The 18,555-nt window shown below is 34.4% G+C and overlaps 1 protein-coding gene across 1 annotated transcript in view; it reads right to left on the reverse strand.

Moving 5' to 3' along the window:
- The window catches only part of LOC149793782 (corticotropin-releasing hormone-binding protein-like), a 36,764-nt gene that overhangs the window by 6,605 nt on the left and 11,604 nt on the right, over positions 1 to 18,555 (reverse strand). The window contains exons 2-3 of the mRNA XM_089966459.1: positions 16,938 to 16,992; positions 12,954 to 13,111 (exon numbers count right to left, since the gene is read on the reverse strand). Coding sequence (XP_089822585.1) covers positions 12,954 to 13,111; positions 16,938 to 16,992 — 213 coding nt within the window. The remainder of the gene's footprint in view (positions 1 to 12,953; positions 13,112 to 16,937; positions 16,993 to 18,555) is intronic.

Consider the following 18,555-nt stretch of genomic DNA (forward strand, 5'->3'; position numbering starts at 1 on the left):
ACCTTTAAAACACTCGGACAAGGTATTTATGTCACCGTTAAAACACTCTGACATGGTATTGTTGTGACTGTTATAATACTGTGACATGGTATTTATTATGTCACCGTTAAAACAATCTGACAAGGTATTAATGCGACTGCTACAGCACTCTAGCATGGTATTTCTATTAAGGTTGAAACACCATGACACAACATTTATGTTAGCATCAAACATTCTGACATGGTAGTAATGTGACCATTAAAATACTCTGACATGGTATTTATGTGACCATTAAAATACTCTAACATGGTATTTATGTCACGTTAAAACACTACGAAAAGGTATTAGTGCGATCGTTAATACACATTGTCATGGTATTGATGCGTCCGCTAAAAACACTCTGACAGTTGTTATATCAATGTTGAAACACTTTGACAAGATATTAATGCGAACGTTGCAACACTCTGACACGGTATTTCTGTCACTGTCAAAACACTCTGATGCCATATGTATGTGACCGTTCAAGCATTCTGATATGGTATTTCAAATACACATTAGGACATGAATACGGTGCTTTTAAATGTTAACAAAGTACAGCTGTGGCATCAGTACAAGTCCTTTTAAGAAACTTAAGTAATATATATTTCTCTTTAAGTTATATTAAATGTTTATTTTGACGTACATTGGTTAACCTCAACTTTATTTCCAAAAAAGATTATCGTATTAGACAGAAATATCTTCGATAATTAGGATAGTGCTTTGAGTGCAACTATAAAAATTATTACTTCAAGTGTGGCCGATAATTGTTAAAAAACAAAACATGAGGTTTCTTTACAATGTGACATCATCAATATAAAATAATGCAAAAAACTTGTAGATGGAGACATTCAAACCATTTAAGGGCTTTCTGGAAGTATTTCAGTTTATGTTATTTAACAAGAGTGGAATTATTCCTAGCTTGTAGTTGACCCTTGCTCAAATTAATTTTTTGTGGAATAAAGAAATAAACATTGCTTTAGATATTTTAGTGGTGGGAAAAAGGAATGAAATAATATAATTATATATACGCAGTTTATAATTTGGGAAAATCGAAAGACAAAATTTATTTAAAGCCGCAATTTTGAATCTAACGTGTCGTAGTTTAATGGCACAAAAACTGGCTGGAAAGGCCTTTATTTGTTCTTAAAAAAGGCGTTCCCAACAAGGATAATCGCTTAGGATGGGTTGCCTCTACCAACAAGAACGGGCCAAACTATCAAAACGTTCAAAATAGTTATAAGTGCAACATTCTCTTTAGAACTATCTTAATTCCTAATCATCATTATCAGCATACAAATACAAATACTTGCATTTCCAACGCATTTAAGATCTATTACAAACAAATGTGTATCGACAGAATGAATGAACTCTACACGGCCGATTCGAGTGCATCCGCTAGACAATGTAGTTCGTCATTATTTGCAAATAATCGCAGTCTCCTTTGCAGATTGATAAGCTGCTTCTTTTGTGTTTGAACTTCTCTTTTCATTAGCATTTTTGATTAAATAAATAAAATACATACTTATGATTTAGAAAAGAAAGATGGGTTAAATGAAGAAAGTTAAGTGCTACAAAAGCAGCATGGTTAACTTCTTGATCATTGAACATACCAGCCTGCATACTGAAACGAGTTGGAAATATAAACTAATCATAACGTGGAACCGTCAGAGATAATTCAAACATTTAAATGTATCTACAGGTCATCTAAGTAGTTATTATAATGTAATTAACATTGCTACCAACCATACAATTGTTTCTATCTGGGGGGCGGGGAGGAGACAGAGACAGACAGACAGAGGTGGTGGAGATGTGTGTGATCTTCCACTCCTTATATTTTCTGGTTATCGTTATCTAGGAGATGATAGACCACGGTGTTATTGCCCAGGTCGAGTAAACAATACAATAAAATATAAAAGTAAGGGATGGAACAGCAGAAAACTGTGCAGATATACTGAATAGAACAACACGATCCCACGTATGTAAAATGTAACAATTTTATCAATTACGCCAACAACTGAAATTGAATATGACATTTGAATAGTTCATTTTCTTTATAAGATTTCTACGTAATTCAAACAGCCGTTCTAATACAGATAGAACAAATTTCATCATAGAATCTAGTGACTGATGGAACTCCAATATCTCTGCCTATCTGTTTGTTTCTATCTCTGTCTGTCTATCTCCTCCTCCCCCCCCACCCCTCTGTCTCTATCAACCTCTTGGCTGCAGACAATGCTCTTATTCCACTATGTGGACAGGTATGGGGTTGTTTTCTTTATGCTTTATCTGAGACTACCACCTCCATATGGTGTCGAATCTCTTCCCTTTCTTGTCTGTCACTTTTACACACGCGTCCTTGTATAATTTAATAGGAAATCCTTATATTTTCTGAAGGTAAATTCTTGCTCGCCTTGGAAAGCATACTCCCTCGTTTAGCAACGTCAATCAGAATTACTTCTTTAACCGTCAAAAATTGTATCACTTCCATCAAAGTCAGATTAACTCTCTGTAGACCGAGTTTATTAGTATCTACTCTGGAAATATAATTTTATGACACCTGTTTCAAATGGATCACGATTTCCTAAATCTTTCCCTGGTTTGTCATGATTCTTGTCAATTTCCGTTACTGACCTTTCCTGAACATTGCACTCTATCTGTCTCAAACCGTTAACCGAGCGAATATTTTTAAAAATAAAATTCATGCCATAAACAGATCAGATTCCAGTCAATATTTTATTGCTAGTCTAGCCCATACGACAAACGTAATGGTCACGTGTAACGTTGACCCCTAGAGAATGTACTGCGAAATTATTTTCATTTTTTTTGTGTGCAAGATTACAATAACCTCCGTTTCTAACTTTCCCCTTTTCGTTGCTTCGCGTGACTACATTTTGCCTTGATTCATAGGTCAAGAGACATTTTTGCATAACACCACGCTAGTTTTTTAACGGATATTTGCCGGTATGTATCTATGGGGGTCCTGACGAGAGAGAGAGAGAGAGAGCGATGCGGTGGTGGGGTAGGGGGAATTACCATAAAGGCATTTGTTCATTGCACATCCCTATGTTTCTGTTGCCTTTCCAACGGACAAAGTAATACAGAAAGGTTAAGGGAAGGGAGAGCGGCCTTCGGACATTTTAATATTAAATAATACGTTTTAGACCATATTAATAGATTTTATTAAACATTATGAAACAAATAAAAACAAGCATTAAATAGATAACTTGTAAATACATGTACCGTACGAGTCTTGACAAGCTATTGTAACTTTGTATCATTGGTATTGGGAACACTGTATTAAAATCCGATGGAACTTGTACATCTATCTGTTACAAACTCCCAGATTCTTGTAGGTTACCTGGTGCAAGTTCACTTTTCTTTCTTTTTATTTTCTTACTGCACAGAGTTCACTGCATTCATTCCCTTATGCAACGGGGGGGGGGGGGGGAGGAGAAGTGGAGAGGATTTCGTTGAAATTTTGCACCATGTTTAATTCATTCAGAAGATGGGGATGCACTTATTCATGAATATGAATGGTACTGGCCCTTATTCATGATAATGTTTGATACTGGCACGTATTAATGAGTGTGCATGTTAGTGGCACTTATTCATGAGTATGCATGGCAGTGGCACTTATTCATGAGTATGCATGGTAGTGGCACTTATTCATGAGTGTGCATGGTAATGGCACTTATTCATGAGTGTGCATGGTAATGGCACTTATTCATGAGTGTGCATGGTAGTGGCACTTATTCATGAGTGTGCATGGTAGTGGCACTTATTCATGAGTATGCATGGTAATGGCACTTATTCATGAGTGTGCATGGTAGTGGCACTTATTCATGAGTATGCATGGTAGTGGCACTTATTCATGAGTATGCATGGTAATGGCACTTATTCATGAGTATGCATGGTAGTGGCACTTATTCATGAGTATGAATGGTAGTGGCACTTATTCATGAGTATGCATGGTATTGACATTGAGTTTGTATGGAACTGTATCTATCATATTTACCCGATTTTGATTTTAAAAAACCATTTGTGGATGACATGATATATTTCCTTTGAGATTTATGTTAGAGCAACAAAAATAACTCTAGAGGAAAGTAGATTCAAGTGGACACGACGACGAGATCAAGTGTAATGTATTATATTTGTTTTTCATTATTCTGTTTTGGTGGCGATGATTGTCGTGTAGTTATCCCCACCCATCTGAGGCAGAATCACAAACTAACTCCATTTTAAGTTGTTTAAACTGGATGTTGTTTCCTTGGGGGCCTATAAACAAGACAAACTGATGGAAAATTGATGGTTTATTACGTAGTTTGCTTTCTGCCATGGGTTCGCACAAGAGCATAAACTCAACGTTTATAAGATCTTGTTACTAGTAATGACATTGTTGAATGCTAAGATGGCATATGCCTACTTTACATTAATGGTGACAAAGCTCATCTACCGGTTTATTCCCGAGAGAATCTGTTTACCTAAAACTTCATAAATTGATGCTGCAAACTCATATTTGTAATGGTCTGGACAATGTGCCACTTGTTCCCAGAGAGACTGCTGGAAACATTGGAACAAACGACGTCCTCTTAGATCCATATTTTTGTCGATTATTTCTGACATGAAAATAACCACTAGATAATCTAATGATCACTGCATGCCATGATTGCCGATTTGTACATATTTTCGTTCTGTACTGGCTGTATAACGCAAGAGCGTAGCCATTCCATTTTATCACCCGTTTTACAAACGTATTGTCAAGGTATTGAATGAATAAATCTGTTTGAATAAAGCGACCCTGTGCGATTTGATATTTCACTCATGGGACAAAATACGTCGAAAACCTCAAAGCATGTTTTCGTGATCATGAGTGTTCAATAACAATTGTTGCTGGCACAGTTTCAAAAGAGGAAACAATGAGTGAAAGTTTTGTGTATTGAAGTCAATTCGTCTACTGATACCACATATACCGTAACTGCTAACATGGCTTCATCATAAGGGATACAATATATATATATGTGTGTGTGTGTGTGTGTGATTTTTAACGTAGCTTTAACAATTTTCAAGTCATATCGATATGATGTCTGCAGTGTGGCAGTTTATAGTGATGCCTAGCACTGAGGTATCATGCCGCAAGACATGTAGTATCATGTCTCATCCATTCACATTATCCTGAAACCAGGCCGACCAGTCCTGCAGCAGCTGATAGTGCCATTTTTTTTATAAGTCTCTGGTATGACTCGGCCGGGGTTCGAACCTGCGACCTCTAGTATCCGAGGTGGTCGCTCTAACCAGTTAGGCCACCGGAGCGGTGATAATGTAGAATAAGTTACTAGAAATAAAATATCGTGACATGAACATTAAAACTTAACACCTACTGAAACATGAAAATTAAGCTAGAAGACAGCCATAAATTCTCAGAATATCAAGGTGTTCTCTTTAGAAACACGCATATTTTGTGATGAGAATAATTTGGTTACATAAAATCCATTTAACGTTCTTATCTTCCTTTATGGTGGCATGACTGGATAGTGATATATGAAAGCAGGCGTGTTCAGTTACTGTCATGAAAAGGCAAGTAAATCTTTGAACCCATTCTCCTTCACCGTCTTTAACTTTCATCACTGTAGAGAGATCAAGCAATCATTTTTAACTTGATGACATCTCAAGTTAAAACGTTCAAAGGAAATAGTCTGCGACCATTTGCATTATATTGCGGAAGACGTAGAGTTCCATCCGTGATGCAATACTTCAATAATTTGAGCACGAGATGACACTTAACAGACAGTAACCATGTAACTTGGTTTTGTGGTAATATAACCTCGTTCAGTGGTAATGTAACCTCTCCTAGTGATAATATCGCGTCGTTAAAGTAGTAATGTAACGTCGTTCAGTGGTAATGTAACCTCGCTTAGTGGTAATGTAACCTCTCTTAGTGGTAATGTAACCTCGCTCAGTGGTAATGTAAACTCTCTTAGTGGTAATGTAACCTCGTTTAGTGGTAATGTAATCTCTCTTAGTGGTAATGTAACCTCGTTTAGAGGTAATGTAAACTCTCTTAGTGGCAATGTAATCTCCCTTAGTGGTAATGTAACCTCGTTTAGTGGTAATGTAATCTCTCCTAGTGGTAATGTAACCTCATTTCGTGGTAATGTGACCTCGCTTAGTGGTAATGTATTCTCTCTTAGTGGTCATGTAATCTCGCTTAGTGGTAATATAACCTCGCTTAGTGGTCATGTCAACAGCTGCATTTGAATGAAATTACTGGAATGTTTAGTGCAAGTGATCTTTGCTCATCCGGCAAAATCACACATTTGTCATCATTCCCAAGGGCCTAGAGGCTGAACTCAACAAACATGTTTTTTTCTCTTTAGGCTGAACTCAGAAAACATTTTGTTTTCTTCCGAGGATTTGATGTTGCTGTGTTGGTGAATGCAATTAACGTTCTTCACTGGAAGGCAAATCTCCGAAATATTCCAAAGATGCACGTTAATAACGTTGGTAGGGACAGTAAGTAACAAGATAAAATACAGACTATCTGACTCAGTATATTGATTCCATGATCCCATGACAATTGTTGTTCGTGTTCGTTACATTTGCACGTGTTGTACCTGTAGCAACACTGAAGCACAAGTGCAAATCTTGGTTGCATTTGCTCTAGCGTTAATTGCTCCAGAGTGTTTTGCTTCAGAGTACTATTGGTCTCACTAGACAGCGGTCTAACTGGGGTGTCATGTTATACCATAGCAGACAAATTACAAAAAATATGTTTATTTTCTTTAAACACAATGAAGCTTCCCAGACTTAAATGAAGTCGGTCTAATACATTTCTCAGAAAAAGACCAGCTTCATTCAACCTAGGTCTATTTTTCAATATAAAAGGTTTCACACAATGAAAAATCACAATAGTTATCCAAACTTTTCCCTCAGCTTGTTGCTTGCAAAGTTATAAACCCCAAAACTATTTCAACATATAGTACTTCTTATCGTTTATTAATTATTTTTGGAGAAAGTGTATCACTTGCATTCAACTACGGTTAAATATCAGGAGTTTTCATAACAATGAACCCATTTATTGATACAACACTGCATATATATTAACAGCATTAGTTATGCCATACACAATTGAAAAACAAAATGAGTGTTATAAACAAAATGAGTGTTATAAACAAAATGAGTGTTATAAACAAAATGAGTGTTATAAACAAAATTTGAGATTGATTTCCGAGTGGTAGAAGATACTCAAATTGTAGATTAGTTTAACATTAGGAATGTAATGCCCCTATGGCTAATAACTGTATATTATCTGGGCTCTCTGTGTTATTTGGAATGAGCAAATACAACACTTTCCTGTAGAAAATAGCCACTTTATATCTTATCAATTCTCTCTGTTATTTGGAATGAGCAAATACAACTCTTTTCTGTAGGAAATAGCCACTTTATATCTTATCAAGTCTCACTGTTATTTGGAATGAGCAAATACAACTCTTTTCTGTAGGAAATAGCCACTTTTTATCTTATCAAGTCTCTTGACTTGGAATGAGCAAATACAACTCTTTTCTATAAGAAATAGCTACTTTATATCCTATCAGGTCTCTCTGTTACTTGGAATGAGCAAATCCATCCTTCTTTAGGAAATGGCCACTATATATATTGCTTGTCATGTATCTCTATGTTATTTGGAAATCAAACTTTCTGGAGCAAATGAACACTATATGTATTATAAGGTCTCTCCTCTCTTTGTTATTTGCAATGATCAAATGAATCTATTTTCTATAGAAAATGACCTCTGTATATCTTATCAGGTCTCTCTGTGTTATATGGAATGAGCAACTCAAACTGTTTTCTATAGGAAATGGCCACTATATGTCTTATCCGTACTCTCAGTGTTATTTAGAATGAGAAAATAAAACAGTTTTCTATAGAAAATGACCAATATATGTCTTATCAGGTCTTTCTTTGTTATTTCGAACAAGCAAATGAAAGGGTTTTCTATAGATAATGACCGCTATATATCTTATCAGGTCTTTCTGTGTTATTTCGAACGAGAAAATCAAAATCATTTCTATAGATAATGCCCACTATATGTCGTATCAGGTCTTTCTGTGTTATTTCGAACGAGCAAATGAAACGGTTTTCTATAGAAAATGACCAATATATGTCTTATCAAGTCGTTCTGTGTTATTTCGAACAAGCAAATGAAACGGTTTTCTATAGATAATGACCACTATATATCTTATCAGGTCTTTCTGTGTTATTTGTAATGAGCAAAGGAAATAGTTTTCTATAGAAAATGATCAATATCTGTCTTATCAAGTCTTTCTGTGTTATTTCGAACAAGAAAATCAAAATCATTTCTATAGATAATGCCCACTAAATGTCTTATCAGGTCTTTCTGTGTTATTTCGAACGAGCAAATGAAACGGGTTTCTATAAATAATGCCCACTATATGTCTTATCAAGTCTTTCTGTGGTATTTCGAACAAGCAAATGTAACGGTTTTCCACGGATAATGACCACTATATATCTTATCAGGGCTTTCTGTTATTTGTAATGAGCAAAGGAAATAGTTTTCTATAGAAAATGACCAATATATGTCTTATCACGTCTTTCTGTGGTATTTCAAACAAGCAAATGAAACGGTTTTCTATAGATAATGACCACTATATATCTTATCAGGTCTTTCTGTTATTTGTAATGAGCAAAGGAAATAGTTTTCTATAGAAACCAATATATGTCTTATCACGTCTTTCTGTGGTATTTCAAACAAGCAAATGAAACGGTTTTCTATAGATAATGACCACTATATATCTTATCAGGTCTTTCTGTGTTATTTGTAATGAGCAAAGGAAATAGTTTTTTTTATAGAAAATGACCAATATCTGTCTTATCACGTCTTTCTGTGGTATTTCAAACAAGCAATTGAAACGGTTTTCTATAGATAATGACCACTATATATCTTATCAGGTCTTTCTGTGTTATTTGTAATGAGCAAAGGAAATAGTTTTCTATAGAAAATGACCAATATCTGTCTTATCACGTCTTTCTGTGGTATTTCAAACAAGCAATTGAAACGGTTTTCTATAGATAATGACCACTATATATCTTATCAGGTCTTTCTGTGTTATTTGTAATGAGCAAAGGAAATAGTTTTCTATAGAAAATGACCAATATCTGTCTTATCACGTCTTTCTGTGGTATTTCAAACAAGCAATTGAAACGGTTTTCTATAGATAATGACCACTATATATCTTATCAGGTCTTTCTGTTATTTGTAATGAGCAAAGGAAATAGTTTTCTATAGAAAATGACCAATATATGTCTTATCACGTCTTTCTGTGGTATTTCAAACAAGCAAATGAAACGGTTTTCTATAGATAATGACCACTATATATCTTATCAGGTCTTTCTGTTATTTGTAATGAGCAAAGGATATAGTTTTCTATAGAAACCAATATATGTCTTATCACGTCTTTCTGTGGTATTTCAAACAAGCAAATGAAACGGTTTTCTATAGATAATGACCACTATATATCTTATCAGGTCTTTCTGTGTTATTTGTAATGAGCAAAGGAAATAGTTTTCTATAGAAAATGACCAATATCTGTCTTATCACGTCTTTCTGTGGTATTTCAAACAAGCAATTGAAACGGTTTTCTATAGATAATGACCACTATATATCTTATCAGGTCTTTCTGTGTTATTTGTAATGAGCAAAGGAAATAGTTTTCTATAGAAAATGACCAATATCTGTCTTATCAAGTCTTTCTGTGGTATTTCGAACAAGCAAATGAAACGGTTTTCTATAGATAATGACCACTATATATCTTATCAGGTCTTTCTGTTATTTGTAATGAGCAAAGGAAATAGTTTTCTATAGAAAATGACCAATATATGTCTTATCAAGTCTTTCTGTGGTATTTCAAACAAGCAAATGAAACGGTTTTCTATAGATAATGACCACTATATATCTTATCAGGTCTTTCTGTGTTATTTGTAATGAGCAAAGAAAATAGTTTTCTATAGAAAATGACCAATATCTATCTTATCAAGTCTTTCTGTGGCATTTCGAACAAGCAATTGAAACGGTTTTCTATAGATAATTACCACTATATATCTTATCAGGTCTTTCTGTGTTATTTCGAACGAGGAAATCAAACTCATTTCTATAGATAATGCCCACTATATATCTTATCAGGTCTTTCTGTGTTATTTCGAACGAGGAAATCAAACTCATTTCTATAGATAATGTCCACTATATATCTTATCAGGTCTTTCTGTGTTATTTCGAACGAGGAAATCAAACTCATCTCTATAGATAATGCCCACTATATATCTTATCAGGTCTTTCTGTGTTTTTTGGAATGAGCGAATCAAACTCTTTTCTAGGAAATTGCCAATATATTTCCGAGTTCCAGATTATTGTTAAGACAGAAGAAATATTATTCTAGGTATGTTTCCTTGGCCTGAAAATATACCGTCGTCCCATCTAATTGGAAGAATCGACCCAACCGCATGTTGTCTAATTATGTTGTAGCAGCATATTTAACTTTGTATATTTTCATTCAGCTGTTAGAGCTAAGTGTATATGCAGGATATACGTTAAATATATAATTAATCAAGAACGTCAAATATTACTTCAAGAAATGTCAAGGAAATAAATAACAATGAAGCATATAAACTTCTTAGGACCAAATTTCCAAATAACCGTGTTTACATAAAATGTAATTACTTGTACATTGGTGTCAAAAGATAGTGTTACTCACTTTGTGTACAGGCAATATGCGGTTCTAATGGTGCGTTGCTGATTCACTGGTAGCTTCAGCGTAGGTGACCTTTTTGAACTTTGTTTTTAAAACATAAACGTTATTTATTCTGTGTATGCCCTAATGCTGCTTTATGTTTAAAGCAAGAAACATTCTTCATTGGATAGCAACCCTACTGGAAAAACAATCGGAACAATATTAATGATTTTCTTTTATGAAAAATAAAAGGACGCAAAAACACCCCATTGATCCGTTAGTGCTATGATACAGAGTAAAGATGGCAAACTGTACTACAGTTATTACAAGGATATTACATTTATCACGAGGGTTATTACATTTGTCAGTTTCTCTCACAGGACAATGATGTAAATGGAATGGCATGAAATTATAGACAGCAAATGTAAGATCCATACACAAGAATTCACTTGGAATACTGACCAGGTAATAATCATCTCTGATACATGTGCCTTATGTATAATACACTTCTGATACATGCGCCTTATGTATAATACACTTCTGATACATGTGCCATATGTATAATACACTTCTGATACATGTGCCTTATGTATAATACACTTCTGATACATGTGCCTTATGTATAATACACTTCTGATACATGTGCCTTATGTATAATACACGTCTGCACATAACGCAATTCATAACTAAGATACAGTTTTATTCAATATTGGTATATATTCAAAAATTTTAAATGTTGACAACTGACTAATGTAGCAATTCCTGGTTTAAATGTACACTTAGAATGTTCTTTTGGAAGTTAGACACCCCAAAATTGCTTAAACTAGTACTTCTAATCTGTCACAATAAATATTGTTGGAAAAAATTAATCACTTGTGTCTACCTACTGTGAAATACGTTTAGAGTGACAACGGTGTAATCAAGTTACCTTTGCATAGAAAGGAAGTTTCAAATAAATTAAACGCTATGTGACAAATTAATGTGTGCTGCAGGTGTGTTTGCAGGAAAGATATCTTATCTAAATATTACATTTTTAACCTTAAATAGGAAGCAGTTATATCTTCCTGCAGTGCGTTATTTTCAATGGAAAAAAGAATTGATTTATGTACGTACTGCATTTAGGTGCATGCAAATAATTAGTACGAATGCATCTAATATGTTTAATTATTCCAACGACGGGTTTATCATTCCCTTTTTTGCTAGTCAAAGTCTGACGATACAAATTTATTTTCATCGTTTTTCTAAAATGATGATGAAATTCAATCGATTAGTTAGAATTAAGATTCCACCAGGGCTATTTGCATAAGTTAGGCGATAATTTGGACACAAACTATAACACAGCATTGGTTATTTTCTGAAATTATGTATATTTGAATGAATTGTCTTGGATTTGTAGCGCAGCCGTTTGTTTTGCCATCCTAAGCAATGGCCAACAGGCTAACCTCAATAAACATATTATTTTTGTTTGGGCTTTAGTACTGTTTCTGTTGAATATACGTAATGTTCTTTACTAGTTCGCGAATAACCAGGAAAAATCGGAGAACAAATAATAGTGATTTTCGTAAGGGCAACATTAGCATGGAATAATAAATTGTTCATTAGTTCAATTAGTGATAACGTGAAATTGAGAAACATTGCTATGCGTGGGATACTCGTGTAGTGAACAGGTTAAATTGAGAATGTTGCTATGCGTGGGATACTTGTGTTGTGATAACGTGAAATTGAGAAACATAACTATGCGTGGGATATTCGTTTAGTGATAACGTGAAAATGAGAACCATGGTTATCCGTGGGATACTTGTGCAGTGATAACGTAAAATTAGAAACATTGTTATGCGCGAGATATTCGTATGGTGATAACGTAAATTTTAGAAACATGGCTATACGTGGGGATATTTGACGTCGTCAGATTGCCATGTTTAGCAAGTATTTAAATAAGACAAACAATGTACTCTTGCAACCTGTCAATGGGTCTAGTTTTATCAATTTACACGGTACGTATTGCTGTTGCGTGTTGACCGTTCATACAATTATGTTGTCTTTGAAAGTTTAATTAAAAATTATCCATCATTTTCCATTGTTTCATGGCTTACTGTATTTCTTAACTTCTTCAACATTTGAATTTAAAGCAACCTGCAAATGAGATGTAAACATTTATGTGTGCATCACAAAGGGATTCCGAATACTTACCGCTAGAAGACCCCCTGATTCGCAACTTATATCAAATTGTGTGAATTCTATTTCAATTAGTTGATCTGGCTGTCCAATTAGATAGAGGCCACAGACATCGTTTCTTCCTGGCGACTGGTACCAGTATTCCCCCGCAGAACTGACCATATGCACACATGCTGAAATATAGCGAAAGAAAAGAAACTATTAAAGTATGTCCGACATGCTGGACCTGGAAACAATATCTAGAGCAAGGTCATACATCAATTTATTTCTCAAAAGTCGAGTTCCGAATCAGACCAGTAGCTAAAAGAAAGGTACATATTATATATTACACATAAGCTCCTATTGATAAAGCGTACCATTCTTATCTAACAATATCCAACCAGTAGTGACAAACATCACACCTATTTGGCGGTCGTATGGTACATCATGCTGTAGGTAAATAAACTCTCTGCAACAAATTAAACTTGTCTGGTCATCGATATGATCCTAACCTTTCATCTATCGCTACAAAAATCTAAGCATTCAATCAAAGCTCGAATAGGATCAGCTTGCCTCGATTGCAGTTAGGTTTCAAATGATCCAAAATTAAATTTGCCACGATTCGCTCTAAAGTCTGGGTATAACGTTCCAGCTAAAGCCTAAAAGAGGTTCGTTTCGGCAGGTACCCACGATCATAAACTAAACTCGGATGATGGCAACTGTTATAATAAGCTTCGATTTTAACTGAATGTCTGCGGACGATTTTCTGCAATTGAGAAGAAACAAATACTGCTGGGGTTTGTGAAGTTTGTGAATTACAAAACACACACAAACCTACATATCTATGTATATATCTTCTAATATGGTGAATAACTGTCATTTCAGGTGCACAAGCAAGGGAACGAGTGTGTCAGAGATTATCATAACAGTATAAATAAGACACTAGTAAGACAGTAACTACGAACAGTGCTAAAACTAGTTTTTAAACAAGCCTTATCGCTATCATCTCTCGCTATTTCTTTAGTAAAGGCAATTGCAAAACAGAGACGAACAAGAAAAATAAACAACAACAACAACAACAAAAAACAGTTGAATTTATGACACTTTACCTACTTATGGATCTAGATGAATCGTCGTTTTAAAAATGGACGTTTCAATTCACGCACAAAAAGTACGATTCAGAGCGCAATCTGTTTCTTAATATAAATTGATGTCTCTTTACATTATATCCCGGATAATTAGCTTGTCTTTATTAACGACAGTAACAATAATATCAGCAAAGAATACATACATAGGTAAGTGAGTGAATGAATAATAAACTATGCGAATGAATTATCTAATTGGAAAATATGGGCTCTTAACAGATAAAAAATTTTTTATAGTGTATGCATGGTGTGTCAGTTTGGATTCTTCTTGCTTTGATTTGCATGGTTTCAGTGTCCTTGGGCAAGGTATTCAGAAGGATTCCTATTCGCGCCTGGTTTCGGAAATTCAGTTGCTATGGTGGGAAATAGCCTTCAATATAATTTCACTGAAAGTATGGTCAGGAGAAGTAATGCAGGCCCTAAATCTTACGTCTAATGGGATAAATTACATTGTCTGTTTTGCTTGTTTTTTTTTTGACCATGTATGGTCAAATTTTTACTCGTCACTTTGATAGAGAATGAATTTGTCTTTATTATATGCTGACATACTTTGCACCTTTTATCTAGAAAAGATCCAGATGTACCAGCTTGGTCTTTTAAGTGATTATCGTTAACATTGCTCAGACTTGGACTTGGATGTCCCTTGTGTTTCGCAATGTGCGTTAGACTCCGAATGTTTTCTTCGTGAGGATTAACTGTCTTATGTCACACATTTCCATTGTTGTTATTATTATTATTATTATTATTATTATTATTATTATTATTATTAATTATGGCTGGTTATTGTTGATAGAGTTGCACTTAATTATCTGGGATATAATTTACGGTCACATAATGCTATGTTTTAAAATATATGATGCTAATGCAAATCCCACTGTGGGTAAGTATAAACTTGGTTGCCATGTTATCACCGTACCAATTAGGCGCTATATCAACACTTTCTTCTGTTTTTTCTTTTTTTGTCTTGTTTGTCCATGATTTGCATTTGATGCTGACCAAGACTTATATATATATAGCTTATTGAAACTATAGTAATAGAGTAACATTTAAGACAATGTTCACAAAATATTACGGTCCCACTAGTCAATAAGATGAGTATGGGACATATAAACATTCTGAGCAATGATTTTCCGATGTCAAACTGTTTCCATGGTAATGCCCTTTATCACTGTTGTGTTACTGCTTAAACGTGTTTTGAAGCTATTGGTACAGTACACGCGTATTTAAAATTAAACTGACATTTTGCTGATGGCAGTGTGTGGAATTTATTTTGTTACAATTATGCATATGCTGGTCGTTTAATTTACACTCTCAAGCGATCTAATCAACCAAATGTGTTCAGGTATCTTGGGTTTGCAGAGATAAATCACAAAATGTACAACTCAGAGGATGTAATTTCTTAGTATTGTTCTTTGGATTTGTTTCGCACATTTCGTAATCAAAATGTTGCGCAAATAGTATTAGTGTGGGCTTCCTGTGCTCTCCCTCCACCCGCACTCCTTATGTGTTGGTATATTTTGAAGCACCAAACCATTTCAGTTAAAATCCTTTGAAGTAACGTAAAAGTGATATCGCTAAATGCAACAGTTGTCATTCACTGGTAAATTTCCCGTAAAAGCACGCGTTATGGTCATTATGAACCCTCGCCTTGGTAACTGGACAATGATATGAAACCTTATCTTACCAGGTCAAACATGAACACTCCTCTAGGCGTCGTCTGAAAATATCAAAAGAAATATCTTCGCTGTGCAGCTTATAAAAGTTTGAATATATAGTTCCTTTGATAGGATGGCCAGACTGACGTTAAAATCTTAAAACAAGCTGATATACTTAATTATATTGGGTTTGTTTGTAGATGTATATTCTAATGAGCTTAGCAACATGTTTGCAAGTGCAAAGAACCATTTTATAAATGACCACATGGGAACAGAATAATTAAAACGGAGCAGATAGGTTCATGCAATAGCATGCATGAAAGACGGTAAAAAAGGTTAAAGAGAATGATCTGACGTGGACAAGATAATCCTGAAAGATTACCTATTCTGTCATTTATAACATGTTCTACATAAAGCGACATTTATCACTAAAATAATCACCACTGTTCGAAACGAGGAACAGGATAATAAAAATAACCTCTGAAGAAGAGGTTTTGTATTTTGGGTAACGCCATTTTAAATACAGGTTATCTTATATGTGGCGGCCAGGATAAATTGTGGAGGAAGAATTTGGGGAAAACCCTGGTAAGAGCCACCGACCTACGTGAAGCAATTGGAAAGCCATTCTCACATATCCACATATGCCAAATCTGAGCCTCAAACCCAAGCGGACATTGGTGAGATGGCAGTGATTGATAACGAAGAGCACTTTAGACCATTCAGTCACCCAGAGTTTCTATTTGGTGACTTTGGTACGTGCAAATCAATGTTGTCTACTCATTGCTCTGCGTGTCATGGAATATTTTAGCCGTTGTATAGGTGCAGTTCAAGCACACTGATGACAGTGGTTTTATTCATTACAATTATTTAATTATGCTAGAAAAAGGAAGCACTGTTTTATTAGTTTCTTATACACAGATGACGTAAACTGTATTGTGAGTGAGGGTTTATTAAATTTTGGGTCCCTGTGTAAATATATATATATATATATATATATATATATATATATATATATATATATATATATATATATATATATATATATATATATATAAACATACATGGATTTTCCGTAATTGGTGATGGATCAACTAGCAAAGCTTTTTTGTTGCCCAAAGACATTATATTTTTGTAGAATAATAATTTTGATGCCTTGAAATTATGAAACTGAAATGATATATTTATTCGATTACTACTCATTGTTTTGTTGACATACTTACGAATGGAGCCATCTGTACTTCTGGATTTTCTTTTGAGCAATTCTAATTTCTGTTTCTGTAATGAGAAATGAAGACAAATATAACAGTACCCGACTGTTATTTAAGATAGATAACTCGAGGTTTATCAAGTAGATTTGTCGCAAAAAATATTTATGACAAAAATATGCCCTTTGCAATCCAGTAAAGCTCATTTTGAAAGAAACAAGTACACTACACGATATAAAGATCTACAATGTAAAACTGCGTGCAATCAGCGCTAAGGTATTTCAAAATATAGAGTACAGCTCTTTCCTTGATTATATTGTTAAAAATATACTGAAAACAATTCGTTTACAGATATCTTGAGATTCACTGAAAAGTAAAAATTTGTACATTTGATAGCTAGATACTTGACCTTTTCGAAAAATGTTGAATTTTAGAGAGAAAAAAATGTTTTAAAGTTAAGCACTATAAAACGATTTTAAAGCAAGCAAAGAATAATCAATAGTTTTATCCTTACCTAACATTATATGTTCAAATGAGCAATATGTTTTGGTTAAAAAAAAACCAAAAGAAATAAAACAGAATGAAAACACAAAATTCTCAGAGTAATGCACGGAAACTGAAATTAGGATTATTTCTCCTGCTCGTGAATAATTGGCATTTGAGTAGATATTACACATGCCTCGCACTTGTTAAGTGTCCCTTTTATGGTTACATGTACAAAAACACTTTTAAAAATTCAATTGAATGGAGTAACAAGGAAACAGGATATCACTTTAATGTCTTAAAACTGATTAGTCACTAAATAATTTCAGCGAGTTAATTATTTTAACAAGGCATTTTCTAAAATAATAATGTTTTAAGTGCAAATGCTCTTGCACCACACAAGACTGAGAAAAAGCCTCTTCTCAGCAGTTCACGTCAAGACCCTAGCTATATTGCTTTAGCTAGATTCATTAGAGAATGGTATAATGGTCGGACACAAGGAATCAGACAAACATAGAAGTTAGAAGGAACAAAACTGTCAAACATTGTTCATTTGAAAGAAACAGATGACTGCATCGTATCTTGTTTTTCGTGGTGATTAATCTCCTACAGCACCTAATGTATGAGTAATTGCAGATCAGAAGAAGACCCGCGGCATACACAACTTATCTGAAATCCGATAAAGCCGATTGCGTTCTTGGAAAGAAGTGATAAATTAATTGAATAGGCTGCCTAAGACCCTAGTTTTATTTCCTTTTTTATGACTGGCTTTCTTAGTGATCATATCGTAAATGTCTTCATTTCAGATTACAATCCTCTCCTATCTGACTTGTAAAAAATTCTAAAAATAATTCAGGGACACGGTCAAGTGAATATCTATGCTTGTATGTACAGTACTTAACGGCACATCGTCACAGTAATGAATGAAGCATATGCATCTAACGAGGCGTGTAAAATAAATACATAGCCAAAAAGAAGAAGCAATTTTGGTAATAGTGGTATTAGTAGTAGTAGAAGAAGAGGAAAAAGCACACGATTAGGTATTTGAGAAGTAGGAAACGAATTTCAGTACAGGAATGGAGCAGACAGATTAAAATCTTATTTTGGATCTATTTATATGGATAAATCTCCGATGTATTTCTGTAGAATA

Source organism: Sinohyriopsis cumingii, chromosome 8 (genome assembly GCF_028554795.1).
Source record: "Sinohyriopsis cumingii isolate HCF-2022 chromosome 8, ASM2855479v2, whole genome shotgun sequence".
Taxonomy (NCBI): domain Eukaryota; kingdom Metazoa; phylum Mollusca; class Bivalvia; order Unionida; family Unionidae; genus Sinohyriopsis; species Sinohyriopsis cumingii.